Genomic DNA, 15,987 nt, shown 5'->3' on the forward strand with positions numbered 1-15,987 from the left:
CCTTAGCCAAGTCAGAACCCTTACATTTATATACTTGGACTTCCTCTAACGTTTACCAGAAACCGGAAAAGCTGATAAAGCTGCAGACACAGCAGATGTTATTTGTGCAGCAAAATTTGTAGGTAAATAAACACCTCCAGAAGGAGGCTGAGAGGAACCGCAGGGCACTTCATGTGAAATAGAATGGGGCGTCTGAAGAGGTAACTGAGACATGGCCTGGACAGCATTATCCTGAGAGACAAGCTCAGGATACATTTTATCTTGAAAGTTTAAAGTCTTATCTAAACATGTGGAACACAATTGCATAGGAGGCATAATCTGAGCCTCTAAACAAAGTAAACATTTAACTAAGGTAGCTGCAACATCTTGTTCAGTGTCCATAGTAGCAAAAGTATTTGAAAATTCTCACAGAATTAAACAAACTAGATAGAAGTAAAATACCCCACTGCAGAATGAGATCAGAAGTAAAACGCTACCTCTATATCCTCAGACTGACTGAGGTAACTCGCCACACCGGAACCAGGAACTCCCACCGAATTCAAAAGAAACTAGTTAAAGGGGTATTAAACCCCCCCAAAAAATCTTTCATGATTCAGATAGAGCAGGAAATTTTAAGCAACTTTCTAATTTACTCCTATTAACAAATTTTCTTCGTTCTCTTGGTATGCTTTGTTGAATGAGCAGCAATGCACTTCTGGTTGCTGACTGAACACATGGGTTAGCCAATGACAATCGGTGTATATATATATATATATATATATATATATATATATATATACACACACACAGTGGGGGGAAAAAGTATTTAGTCAGCCACCAATTGTGCAAGTTCTCCCACTTAAGAAGATGAGAGAGGCTTGTAATTTTCATCATAGGTATACCTCAACTATGAGAGACAAAATGTGGAAACAAATCCAGACAATCACATTGTCTGATTTGGAAAGAATTTATTTGCAAATTATGGTGGAAAATAAGTATTTGGTCACCTACAAACAAGCAAGATTTCTGGCTCTCACAGACCTGTATCTTCTTCTTTAAGAGGTTCCTCTGTCCTCCACCTGTATTAATGGCACCTGTTTGAACGACACCTGACCACAACCTCAAACAGTCACACTCCAAATTCCACTATGGTGAAGACCAAAGAGCTGTCGAAGGACACCAGAAACAAAAAATTGTAGACCTGTACCAGGCTGGGAAGACTGAATCTGCAATAGGCAAGTAACTTGGTGTGAAGAAATCAACTGTGGGAGCAATAATTTGAAAATGGAAGACATACAAGACCACTGATAATCTCCATTGATCTGGGGCTCCACGCAAGATCTCACCCCGTGGGGTCAAAATGATCACAAGAACAGTGAGCAAACATCACAGAACCACACAGGGGGACCTAGTGAATGACCTGCAGAGAGCTGGGACCAACGTAACAAAGGCTACCATCAGTAACACACTACGCCGCCAGGTACTCAGATCCTGCAGTGCCAGACGTGTCCTCCTGCTTAAGCCAGTACATGTCCGGGCCCATCTGAAGTATGCTAGAGAGCATTTGGATGATCCAGAAGCGGATTGGGAGAATGTCATATGGTCAGATGAAACCAAAGTAGAACTGTTTGGTAGAAACACAACTTATGTTTGGAGGATAGAGAACACCATACCTACTGTGCAGCATGGGGGTGGCAACATCATGCTTTGGGGCTGTTTCTCTGCAAAGGGAACAGGATGACTGATCCGTGTACATGAAAGAATGAATGGGGCCATGTATCGTGAGATTTTGAGTGCAAACCTCCTTCCATCAGCAAGGACATTGAAGATGAAACGTGGCTGGGTCTTTCAGCATGACAATGATCCCAAAAACACCGCCCAGGCAACAAAGTAGTGGCTTCATAAGAAGCATTTCAAGGTCCTGGAGTGGCCTAGCCAGTCTCCAGATCTCAACCCCATAGAAAACCTTTGGAGGGAGTTGAAAGTCTGTGTTGCCCAGCGACAGCCCCAAAACATCACTGCTCTAGAGGAGATCTGCATGCAGGAATGGGCCAACATACCAGCAACAGTGTGTGACAACCTTATGAAGACTTACAGAAAACGTTTGACCTCTGTCATTGCCAACAAAGGATATATAACAAAGTATTGAGATGAACTTTTGATATTGACCAAATACTTATTTTCCACCATAATTTGCAAATAAATTCTTTCCAAATCAGACAATGTGATTGTCTGGATTTGTTTCCATATTTTGTCTCTCATAGTTGAGGTATACCTATGATGAAAATTACAGGCCTCTCTCATCTTCTTAAGTGGGAGAACTTGCACAATTGGTGGCTGACTAAATACTTTTTTTCCCATATATACACATATATATATATATATATATATATATATATATGCATCCACCAATCAGCAACTAGAACCTAGGTTACTTGCTGCTCCTGACCTTTTATAGATAAACCTTTCAGCAAAGGATAACAAGAGAAGAAAGCAAATTAAATAAAAGTAGTAAATTGGAAAGTTGTTTAAAATTGTTTTCTCTATCAGAATCATGAAAGAAAAATGTTGGGTTTCATGTCCCTTTAATCCCTTTGAAAAGAAATAAATGCCCCCAGCAGCAGCTCCAAGCAGCACGCCAACCTGCTGCTCAAGACACTATGAAAAATCAAAGCGGAAGAGTGGAGAAACACGTGATCGCAATGTCACCGGCTCCAAGCACGCAAAAAAAGCGTAAAATTTAAAAACAAAAACACACCAAAACAGGGAAAACAGGATAACCCTGAAACTTTCAGCCTTACTCAGCCTCAAAATCTAGGGCTAAACATAAACCCCTTAAGATTCTCCTCCTTTTGTTGATTCTTTTTTTTTTTTTTTTTTTTAAATAAAATACACTTAGATGCCTTTGTTTAGGAAATGCAGCCCAAACTCAAATTTCTATACCCAGGAAAAAAAGTGAGTCCCATACAAAAGATCTACAGAGGATTAACCTCTAAAGTGTGGATCCGGCTGCTGGGCAGGAACAGCTTCTAAGTTGTGACTGATACACCAACATCTGTCAGGGACCCGTAGAAAAAGAAAAAACAGAATAACCAACTCTAGTTTTCTATCAAAGGGGTAGCATAAATGTTAGAAATAAAGCAAGGACCACCTCCCCGACTTCTAACTGCTAAAAGCCACCATTACTCCTACCAAGGAGATTGACATGGACACAGCATAGCCCCTTGCTTGCAGGGAAAAGTACCCAATAAAGGATTAATAACTTCAGACACATTCTTCACCATCCTCCCATGATCAAGGCAAAGAGAATGACTGGGGGTTATGGGTAAGGGAAGTGATACTTAACAGCTTTGCTGGGGTGCTCTTTGCCGCCTCCTGCTGGCCAGGAAAAAATATGCCACTAGTAATTGGAATGAATCGTAGACTCTCTATGCCATAGGAAAGACATCACTATTATTTTAAAAAAAATAAAAACTTTTTATTATATCATGCCAAAAATATAAAATTACATTTTGGTCTACATGACCTTAATCATGTTGTATAAATGAGATACTGACATTCTCCATTTTAAAACCCAAAATGGCCGGTACCTTCTCATTCAAATTTCAAGCAATACAGTCTGATCTATGCGGCTCATCAGCCCATTAAATGAAATGTAGGGAGGGGGGGAGAAATATAAATATATATATATATATATATATATATATATATATATATATATATATATATATATATATATATATATATATATATATATATATATATATATATATATATGTTTTATTTAAAGAAAGGGCTAAAAACAAAAAGTAAAGCTAACATACTTATTGGCTGACATCAAAGAAAGTCAGAACAACATTTAAATGCATGAAGGAGTCAATTTTTTTGGCCACATTCCTTTGTCCATTTTTCACTGAAGGGATTGCTCATTGATCAATTTCAAAAGAACAGAAATTTAGTTGTGAATTCTGATTAGTTGAAGACAAACAAACCCTAACCGCAAATGATGTACAGAACACTTCTTAAATCATGAAAATAAAATAGTTTTAATCAGGACAGGAGAATCCATTAAACAAAATGTATGCTTACCTGATAAATGTATTAATTTGTTGACACAGTGAGTCCACAGATAATCATCAATTACTGTTGGGAATATCACTCCTGGCCAGCAGGAGGAGGCAATGAGCACCACAGTAGAGCTTCCCTTCCCACAACCCCCAGTCATTCGACTGAAGGAAAGGAGACAAAGGAAATAACACAAGGTGCAGAGGTGCCAGAGGTTTATATAAACAAAAACTGGGAGGGCCGTGGACTTACCGTGTCAAGAAAGAAAGAAATTTATCAGGTAAGCATAAATTATGTTTTCTTTCTAATGACACAGTGAGTCCACGGATTCATCAATTACTGTTGGGAATCAACACCCAAGTTAGAGGACACAGATGATACGGGAGGGACAAGACAGGTTACCTAAACCGAAGGCACCACTGCTTGAAGACCCTTTCTCCCAAAGAAACCCTCAGCTGAGGCAAAAATATAAAATATATAGACTGAAAAAAAAAGTTGAACAAAGAAGGCCAAGTTGCCACCTTACAAATCTGTTCTACAGAGGCCTCCTTCTTGAGGACTAAGAAGAAACACCGCCCTAGAGGAGAGCTGTAATTCTCTCAGGAGGCTGCTGTCTAGCAGGCTCATAAGCCCTACTAATAATACTTCTCAACCAGAGAGAAATAGAAGTGCGGAAGCTTACTGGTCTTTATGTCTATTCAGAAAGACAACAAACAATACAGAAGACTGACAAAAGTCCTTTGAAGCCTGAAAATAAAATCTAAGGGCCCGCACAACATCTAAGTTACGCAACAGATGTTCTTTATGAGAAGGATTAAGACAGAGAGAAGGAACAACAACATCCTGATAAAAATCTCTGTCCGACACAACCTTAGGAAGAAAACAAAACTTGGTACGAAGAACTGCCTTATCTGCCTGAATACGAGATAAGAAAAAACTAACTGCAAAGCTGAGAGTTCGGAAACCCTCCGAGCAGAAGAAATAACCTTTCCAAGATAACTTAAAATCTATGGAATGTATAGGTTCAAACAGAGCCTGAAAGAAAACCTTAAGAACAAGGATAAGACTCCAAGGGAGCAACTGACTTAAACACAGTCCTGACTCGGACCAGGACCTGAAAAAAGGATTGTACATCAGGCACGTCTGCCAGACACTTAAGCAGCGGAATGGAAGTGCCGAAATCTGACCCTTGATGATACTAACAGAAAAAACCTTTCCTCAAGGACTACCTGGAGAAATAATAAGATCCTTGGGATCTTGCCATATCTTATAGAAAATCTTTCCAGTCATAGGATCTTGAGTCTGAATCGTGGTCTCAATAACCGTTTCAAAAAACCCACGTTTAGCTAACAAAAGCGTTCAATCTCCAAGCAGTCAGCTTCAGAGAAACAATATTTGGATGAAGGAAGGACCCCTGCAGCAGAAGATCCTTCCTCAGCGGAAGTTACCACAGAGGTAGAGACGACATCTCTACTAGAGCCGCCTACCAGATCCTGCTATGCCACACAGGAGCTAGGAGAAAACCAATGTACTCTCCTACTTAATCCGGCTTCCTCCAATCATGGCATTGAATCAGACACTGATTTCCCCCGGGGGGGGAAGCCGTGATTGGGAGGATGACCTATCCATCATTTCTGTCATCAGAAATGGCTTGAGACAACCGGAGGAAGCTGGAGCTGCTGTCACACGAGTGAAATGTAAATTTTGATGAATTAAAGTGCCCCTGTTTTTAAACAAATTTTTACAAGCTGGGCACTTTAGCATCAAAATTTACATTCACTTTAAGCACTCTGTGCCATGAAATTTAAGGAGACAGCCTATTACTGACAGGAGATGGGGAAAAAAAAGGATCCTTGACTTCTCCCATACCTGAGAAAATTTTCCTAGCATGGTAGCAGATGAATGACACTATGCAGAACCATAGAAAAGGCGCCAAATACGCTCTCTTAACAGTCCCTGTATCATTCCTTTTCTCCAATGAACTAGGGAACCTAATAGGGTACTTTATTATATCATAAAAATATATACAGCAACTAAAATTTAGCCCACTGCTAGTTAACCCCTTCACTTTGTAAAGCAGGATAACAGTCTCCATGTCTCATGCATACTGTGCCTGCCACTGCCGAAATCATCCATAAGGATAGTTCCATTAAAAAGCAGAGGGTCTCAACCCCTTCAGTGCCAGCCTTCCAGCCCCAGAAGAACAAAAGGCACTTACCTGCATTCTAGTCGTCCGGCAGTCAGACGACTCACTAAGTATGAGAGGATGCCGCTCCTCACAGAGACCTGTGTAAAAAGAAAGACAGAGTAAACCTACTCAGGTTTTCTATACCAGGGCAGCAACATGTTAGGAAAACGCGCCAAAGCACCCTTTACAAGTTCCTAACTGTATAAAAGCTACCAAAACCCTACTGTAGAAACTAACGCGGAATACAGCTAAACCCAGCTTGTGATGGAAGATCAGAGCAAGCTTGCTCAGACTTCAAAACAAAAAAAATCTTGATAGAAGAATTTCTTATACAGACACCTAATTACTTCACCTCCTCCTTGCACTAGAGGCAAAGAGAATGACTGGGGGTTGTGGGAAGGGAAGTGATACTTAACAGCTCTGCTGTGGTGCTCTTTGCCTCCTCCTGCTGGCCAGGAGTGATATTCCCAACAGTAATTGATGATGATCCGTGGACTCACCGTGTCATTAGAAAGAAAACAAATTCATTTTAAAATATGCTCTTTTAGATACAACATCAAAAATGACTTCATCCAACATCAAACTTACCTATAGTTTTGCATGAACTGTGAAAATGCCTCAGTGCGCCCAGAGAGGGGGACGATGAAGTTTATTATGGTCTTTGAGACATCATGTGTCTCCACCTTTACTTTCATCAGAGGTCCAAATGGCCGGAATAGCGTGATATGGTGATAATCTGCAGAGTCCGGCTTCTTGTAGAACAGCTCGTAATGAGAACCCTTGTCTCTCTCTGTACGATAATAACCTGAGAGATGTGGTTTATTAATAGGTCAGTAGATAAAAACAGCTACGTAATAAGAAGCTGAACTACTCAAAAGAAAGAAAATCAGCTCATATATGTGACAACATGTCTTTATTGCACAGCATACAGGAACATGTATTAGATAGATAGATAGATAGATAGATAGATAGATAGATAGATATAGATAAAGATAGAAAGAGAGAGATGATAGATAGATAGATAGATAGATAGATAGATAAAGATAGATAAAGATAGATAAAGATAGAGATAAATAAAGATATAGATAAAGAGAGAGATGAGAGAGATGAGAGAGATGATAGATAGATAGATATAGATAAAGATAGAGATAAAGATAGAGAAAGATGATAGATAGATAGATAGATAGATAGATAAATATAGAGATAGAAAGAGAGAGATTATAGATAGATAGATAGATAGATAGATAAAGATAGAGAGGGAGAGATGATAGATAGAGAGATAGATAGATATAGATAAATATAGAGATAAATAAAGATATAGATAGATAAAGAGAGAGATGAGAGAGATGATATATAGATGATAGATAGATAGATAGATAGATAGATAGATAGATAGATAGATAGAATTAGGCATGTGCATTTGTTGCTTTAATTTAGCGGCTATGGCATTTGGGTTTTTTCAAAGCTAGATTTTTCTCATCTGAAAGTGCAAGACACAAAGATCTGTGAAATGTAACTGTAGCCAATCAGCAAGCGCTACCCAGGGTTCTGAACCAAAAATGGGCCGGCTCCTAAGCTTACATTCCTGCTTTTCAAATAAAAATACCAAGAGAACAAAGAAACATTGATAATAAGAAAAAAAATAGAAAGTTGCTTAAAATTGCATGCTCTATCTGAATCATGAAAGAAAAAAAATTGGGTTTCATATCCCTTTATTATGCTTAATTGTAAGCGCTTGATATTAAATGCAGAGAAGTCATTCATCATTCAAAACTTGTTAAAAAGAAACAGGCTGTGTTGGTGTGACGCTCTGTTGGCTATAAATGATTAGTAAACAAAAGTTATTGCCAAATACCATTAGACCGCAGCTGAACAGCACTCCAGCATGTGGAAAACCTACACACTCCACTTAGCCTGTAAATGCAAAACCTCCATTTTTTTCTTACTTTTTTCGTTCTTTAGGTAAACTCACCAAATTTGTCAACTTACATTAACAAATGAGAATGATAACAGATTAAAGTTCTACTTTGTAAATCAAAGTGAAACACAAGCTGTGTAGCAGCAGCTTAGTAAATTGGATGCTGTTCAGAGACGGACTAAAAATAGCATTTGTTCTATATAATAAAGTGTGATGGGAAACATTAAAGACACTGCAGTCAAACATTTTTTTTGCCAGCATTAAAGGGATATTTTACACATAATTTCAGAGTCCTGTATTAGCTAAACCATTAATATAAAGGGAGAAACAAATATTTTAAGATTTTGCATAAAATTAAATGAAACGTTTTATGGCTTAGAAAGAGCATACAATTGTAAGATGCTTTTCTATTTACTACTGTTAAAGGGACAGTAAAAGTCCAAACTAAACTTTTATGTCATCTTTCCAATTTACTTTAATCATCAAATTTGCCTTTTTTTCTCTTGGTATTTTTTGTTAAAGGTTAAACATAGATTGGCTCATATGCTTATTTCTAAGACTCTGCAGCCCACCTTTTATGTCACAGCATGGCTGTGAATAATTAATAACATGTACTGTTTGTTCATGTGTGCCATAGAGATAATATTGTGCTCATCCTACTGGAGGTATTTAAGAGTCTGCACTGATTGGCTAAAATGCAAGTCTGTCATAAGAACTGAGATAAGGGGGCAGTCTGCAGAGGCTTAGATACTAGGTAATCACAGAGGTAAAAAAGTGTATTAATATAACTGTTGGTTGTGCAAAACTGGGGAATGGGTAATAAAGGGATTATTTATCTTTTTTAAACAATAACATTTTTGGTGTTAACTGTCCCTTTAAATTTACTTTTTTATTTTACCCTTTCTTGAAAAGCATACTTAGGTAAGCTCAGGAGCAGCAATGCACTACTGGGAGCTAGCTGTTGATTGGTGCTATACACGTCTCTTGTAATTGTCTCACCCAATGTGTTCAGCTAGCTCACAATAGTGCACTGCAACTCTGCAGGTGACTTTAACCCCCCCTTTGCAGGGGTAAACCCATTGTTGTATCAATAGTGCAATAACAAAATGCTCAAGCACATTTTCTTTTGAACGTTTATGCATTTTTTTAAGAGCTAGAAATTTTTAAAATAAATAATAAAAATATGACCAAACAAACAGAGTGCGCGGAATCTAATTTGCTATTAGGGGAAATTAACTCTGGATGTTAAATCCTTAGGCAGACAACTTGACCACTACTCTATCAGTTCTCACTAATGTTTTTAAATGTATTTAAAAGTGATACACTCTATATGAGTGATACAACAAAGCAAACAAAGAATGACATCTCATTGCCTGAACCTGTATATAAAACAATTAAAAAAAAGTTAAGATGTAAAATTCTACAAGCTATGGCTCCCCTGTTCTGTGCATTTTATAAAGAGCGTTATTTATACCAGAAGGGAAACTGGGCAGCGTGTCAGACCAAGTCAGGCTGACTGTGCTCTAATTTTACAAATCTATGTTTATGTAAGAAAAAAATGCAATGATTGTGAGCACAGATATTTTAGACCAGACATATGTATTTCTTCTTTACTGCCCAATAGGAAAATCCAGATTAATGTGCTAGTAAAATTCTCTGTGGGAGTTATAAATAGTTTCCATATTTCTTTCTTAAAAGGGGAAACCCTATCTCCAAGGCAATCAGTACACATTCTGTGTGAGAGGAAGACGCCATGTTGTTTTCCTGGTCCACTGGTTTCGAGCACGATACCAGCTTTTTAAGCAGTGACTCATCTCATTATCTAGTGGCAGAATGAGGACGGACCAGAGATGCATCATTATGCTTTAAAACTTCATTGGTGGTTCTGATCTGGTGATGTCATCACGTGGTGCGTGAAGAGGTCACAGATACTGTTAAAAAGCACTTTGTAATGTAATAGTCTAATTTAAGACACTGATATTGGCACCTCAAATACCACAAAAAGCTGATCTAAGAGCAAACTGATCAATACGCTCTCGCTTGTGCATAAAGCACACCCACCAATCTGCACCTGTAAACTACACACATATTAGAAAATTGAATGTATAGTATTGCGCTGGCCCAAATATACTGATATCACACTCTACTAAAATAACACACACCTTCCTCTAAGTGTGTCAAACATGTAATACAAAAAATGAGGAATATTTAGAGGGCGCTGCAATTGAGCTTAAGATATCTTAAATTATAAGGGATACTTAAAGGCGAAAATAGTGATTTGTCTATATATAATGTATAACAGACCTTAATATGCGATTACATTTTCGTGGAAAAAACTACACCTTTAACATTAAAAGTGTTTATTCATCATAATTAAAACAATCCTAAAAACGAATAACTGAGGTTAAGCACTATTGCATACCCAAAGCATAACAAACTGATGTATTAACAGTGAACAGCCTCACCAGACAAACACAACTTCTTGGGTGTTTAACATAGAATTAATAAGCTTAGTACATTGATAGTGAAGAGCAATAAGAAGAGAGTCTCTTCAAATGCCATTTGTAGATCTATGTATGTGTATATACGATAATGCACAGTTCACATCCAAATTCAATGTATATAACTTAGGCGTATATGTGCAATTTAAGAAAACGCCCACTAGCACTAAGTGCAAGGGGATTCAATTGCCTACATCTGTTAAACAGGAGTTTGTTCCTGCAACAAAAGAAGAAACAAAGAGTTAACATTGTAACTTTACTCCACTGTGAGCTAAGCCGCTATACGGAGGATCCGAGTTGTGACGTAGGCACAAGTCACGTGAGCGCTAACAGCTGATCGGTGTGAGACACCAGGAGCACTTTGGAAAAGTACTGCGGTAAGAAACCGGAGCGTGTATTACAGCTCACGCAGGTGAAAAAGTATAACCAATCCTGTGGGACGGTATTTCTGCCTCCAAGGTAAAACACATTACCAAGTTATTCTGTTTTTTCTGCACCTTCAATGTATGGACAATTCTAAAGTTAAAGATGGTGTTTCTGCTATGGTCCAATAAGTGGGTGTTTTCTTTAATTGCACATATACGCCCAAGTTATATACATTGAATTTGGATGTGAACTGTACATTATCGTATATAAACATACATAGATCTACAAGTGGCATTTGAAGAGACTCTGTTCTGGTGGTATATTATATTGCTCTTCACCATCAATGTACTAAGCTTATTAAATTAAACACCCAAGTAGTTTTGTTTGTCTGGTGAGGCTGTTCACTTTTAATACATCAGTTATTTGTTTTTAGGATTGTTTTAATGGGAGACATCTTTTATATATATTTTTATAATTGATTTGTACATTATGATGAATAAACACTTTTAATGTTAAAGGTGTAGTTTTTCAATGAAAATGTAATCGAACATTAAGCTCTGTTATACATTTATATATAGACAAATCACTATTTTCGCCTTTAAGTATCCCTTATAATTTAAGATATCTTAAGCTCAATTGCAGCACCCTCTAAATATCCCTCATTTTTGTTTTAAACTACACACATACACATAATGCCATCTGAGCACTAAAAAAATTAGACTGCACCAGTCTAATATTGACTGTTATGTGCCTTTAAATACACTTAATCCTTGTAAAAAGAAATAATTAGGGCTGCAACAACTAATCGGTAAGATTGATCATAAAAATAGTTGTCAACGAATCTTATTATCAATTAGGTGTGCGATTATTTGGTCAGTTGCACGGCACCAGCTGCTTCACTCCTATGAACTCCTGCACAAGGTATTTTTTTTTCTATCCAATTAATCTGCTTATTATCCGAATAATCGGATAGAATTTTTTTTTAATAAATACCATTTTTGTGCACAATACCATGTGCATGAGTTCATTGGAGTGAAGCAGACCACATAATCGATAATAAAACATTTTTGGAGCCCTAGAAATAATTATTATAAATATAACCAATTCCTAATACTAACCAAAGTCTATAGCAGACCAAAACGTTACTACTGGGCACTGAGTAGGAAAAGCAAATGTATACATTGACGTAAAAGAATTCTGCTAGTAGTAACAAGGACCGGCCTAACCATGGGACCAAGTGGGTCCAATGGACTCAGACAGCACCTGACAAGGGTTAGTCACTGTGAGATCCAGACCACTCCTGTCCTCTGTCTCTGTGGGGCAAGTCGCAGGCTCCCAGCAACATAACCTCATTATGCACAAAGACACAGAACCGAACCTGTCAGGGGCTACAAGTCCATCTCTTCCCTAACTTCCTTCCCACTTATTGCACAATTATACATAAGCACTGGTTGCATGCAGGTAGGCAGGCTTCATAAGGTCAGCAGCCAGGCTATTAGGTTGATATGCTAATTGGTAAGGTTACTTCTGGGGGGGGGGGTAATTTCATTCTCAGACCAAGGTAACACAATATCTTGAGTCGGCCCTGGAAGGAACATTTTAAAAACACTAAAGATTCTAAACCTAAGGCTAACTCTGAAACACTTTTTTTCCCCTGACCTATATAATAGCTTTGTAAATCTAAAGACCTCCTACCAAGGGTTTGTTAAATTCAATCACAGCCCTGATATTAAGTTATTTGCAGAAATAATTAACTTTGAGGTGGGACAAGACAAGATGGGATAATTTACCTCTGTACTAATCTCAGGAAAATACCTAGATAAAGGGTAGAGTTTTCAAACCATTAAAAGTTTTTAATTTATTAAGAGTAATTTGAAACATACATTTTTTGAGTTTTAGAATCTTTTTCTTAACTATGAAAAAACCCCACATAAAACAGCACAAAATCACATACACTCTTGAAGTATGCCATTAGATGAATCAATATTTTAAATGTGTTCATACCTTCTACAAAATCTGTTTCAGTGTATAACAGCTTATCTCCTCTGTTGTCCTGATCTTCGTCATCTTCATCAGGGTTATTAAGAACTTCAAGGCCAGCTTCTATGACCTCGACCAGTTCATCTCTACGGTCTTTCCTTATGGGCTTTTCTTCAGGATGACGTGTCAACCCCATCTCCAGTTGGTAAACCTTCATAGAATTAAAGCTCTCAAAAGGAACCACAGCGTATTCACTAGGTAGTTTGGCACCTACAGAAACTTCTGCTTTGTCAATCTGTGAGTGCAAAAACTCTAGGAGATCATTAGAAGGTTGTTCTTTGGTACCTTGGTGGCCTGCTCCATTGCCAACAGAAAGCTTCTTCTCATGTGCTAATCTTAGCTTCTCAGTCATCTCTTGGAGTTCCTGTTTGAGTTGAGCTATCTGTCGTTTTAGACTGCTTGCACGGCTTTTGTAATGTTCCTCCTGCTCCTGGAGGAGAGCCTGATAGTATTCCTTGCCATAAGTCTCTACAGCGATACCAGGGAGAGAGCCATTCCCTTCAGGTGCAGGGGCACACTCCAAAAGGTACATGAGAAGCATTAAACTAAAAATCAGTGCAAGCCCAACCAGAAACCATCTGGCCCTGGCTTGAAGAAGCAACCCTCTCCTGGGCATTCTCTTAAAAAAATGGTGAAAGGCCCAGGTCAATGTATTAACTCATTACATGGAGAAGCCTGTTCTTCACACCGTAAACTTAACTCCAGTCATATCTACCTCACGTCAATAAATCCAAACAAGGTTTAAGTTTGTTAGTCTGCTCGCCATTGGCGAAGGTGTTCATACTCAAAACAATTCAATTGTTTGCTGGGCATAACTCATGATGAAGTAAAAAATTCCAACATTTCATAGGATTTTAGCAAAACTCAGGAAGTAAGGTCCACGAACTATAAAGTTTACCATTTTTAATAAAATAAGTCAGTGTCCAGTGATTTGATGTCATCTTCATACCTGAAATAAGATTTAAAATTTGTGTTTTATATTCTCTTTATGATAAACAAATTAAAGCATGCAACATAAACTAAAACGTAAGAACACTTTAAGCTGGCTATATTAAGCAGATGTTTTTTTATAGCAGCAGCAAAAAAATATTCAAATATGTATTTACTAAAGTGTAGGAAGTGCGTGTGGAGGAAAATTCAAGATATGAACAAAATGCTTAAAACCGAGAAAATCTAATCCATTTATACTTACAGTATTGTAATATATATATATATATATATATATATATATATATATATATACATACACAGGTGGCCCTCGGTTTACTTACAACGGTTCAATTTACACCGTTTCAGAATAACAACCTTTTTTTCCAGTCATGTGACTGCTATTGAAAAGCATTGAGAAGCAGTGCATTTATTAAAATAGCCAGTAGGTGGAGCTGTCCGCTTGTGTTGCAGCAAAGCAAGCTGAAATTAATCAGTTTAACTAGACCTGAGCTATCGAGCAGATTTCAAAGGAACGAGATCTTCCTGTCTATAAATCAGTCCAGATTGGAATGCATAGAAAGAACTGTTTGCAGAAAAATGCAAGTGAAGTCTGTGTTGTTTAATTTTTTTATTAGGTTTATAATGCTGTTTAGCAAATGTTTTTGTTCATTTAACTTAGTTTAATTATATATTCTGTGTTGTGTGATTATTTCTTTAGGTTTATAATGCTATTTAGCATTTAAAGTCTTCATTTCAAAGCTTTAAAAATAATGTATTAGGTGTTACTTATGACAATTTTGAGAGGGGCCTGGAACCGAACTCCCTCACTTCCCATTGACTTACATTATAAACTGGGTTTCAATTTACAACGGTTTCGATTTACAACCATTCCTTCTGGAACCTAACCCCGGCGTAAACTGAGGGCTACCTGTATTAAAAACACACAACAATTTTTAAATGCTGCTTTCATTGAAAGTGAGAGAGAAAAAAACAGTTAGTTGATAACTATATCAACTGTTTAAGCCTGATGAGTAAACAGCATTACAAAATGGACTACACTTTCTGCGTTCTTAAACGTGGAACAGTCTACCTGGATATATACTATGCACATAAAGACTTCAATTGTTTTTATAAACTATTCTAATACTCCATAAAGTGCAAGAACGGGTCTTTACTATGCAGCCCTATGAGGTGCCATTCTATCAAAGACCCAGTTTCTCAGTGCACAAGTATGATATTCCTAAAACAGCTACCGAGATGCTGAGGCTCTGCTATGTTATATTAATAGATGTTTTGCAAAAAGGTTTGAAAACATTTGAGCCTAACATTGAGCCTAACATTTTTTAAAGGGGTGGTAAGCTTGACAAAACCTACATTTTTCAGGAGATATGTAAGAGATTTGCATAAAGAAATAGGTTTAATAATAATTAAAAAAAAAATAAGTGGGTAAAATTATAAGACCAGTGCCAACCATGGCTTCTAACTTTTGAGCAATATTATTTTACCCATACACCAACACAAATAGAGGGCCGCTGGTCTTTGTTCAGGTGCTGGTCCGGTATCTTTATACAGGCCTAGACCAGTATAAAGTGAGTGCCACCAAGGTAATTAAAGTCAGAAAATGCCTTAAAACCCAGTAATGATTATGCTTAGTAAAGTACAGCATTTTTACAACTTAAAGCAAATTGGAAAGGCTTAGCGTTCCTTTCTTTCGCATTATTCATAAGAACGAGAAGAAAGAAATGTCTGGACAGCTGTCTGTTTGTGTTTGGAAAAACTGAAGTGACCAGTCAGGGAGTCGGCCTCTTCCGCAAACAAATGATATTATGACGCTTGGCTTTCCAGCCCCACGTTCATAAAGGTTTAGTCATTGTCTCCATAGACCAGCTGTGCTGGTAATAACGCACTGCCCCACTAACTGCACGAGCAGACATGCAGACACCAGTAGTCTCTGAAATACAAAGAGACATGCTCGCAGAGTGGAAATAACTATCCTGAAA

General features: G+C 37.6%; 1 protein-coding gene across 3 annotated transcripts in view; it reads right to left on the reverse strand.

The window, feature by feature from the left end:
- The window catches only part of CSGALNACT2 (chondroitin sulfate N-acetylgalactosaminyltransferase 2), a 136,677-nt gene that overhangs the window by 64,042 nt on the left and 56,648 nt on the right, over positions 1–15,987 (reverse strand). For all 3 annotated transcript variants that reach the window (XM_053692092.1, XM_053692093.1, XM_053692091.1), the window contains 2 exons: positions 13,022–14,006; positions 6,821–7,037 (listed from right to left, as the gene is read on the reverse strand). In XM_053692092.1, the coding sequence (XP_053548067.1) occupies positions 6,821–7,037; positions 13,022–13,673 (869 nt within the window). In that variant the 5' untranslated portion in view covers positions 13,674–14,006. The remainder of the gene's footprint in view (positions 1–6,820; positions 7,038–13,021; positions 14,007–15,987) is intronic.

The sequence above is a fragment of the Bombina bombina genome, chromosome 9, assembly GCF_027579735.1.
Source record: "Bombina bombina isolate aBomBom1 chromosome 9, aBomBom1.pri, whole genome shotgun sequence".
Classification (NCBI taxonomy): Eukaryota; Metazoa; Chordata; class Amphibia; order Anura; family Bombinatoridae; genus Bombina; species Bombina bombina.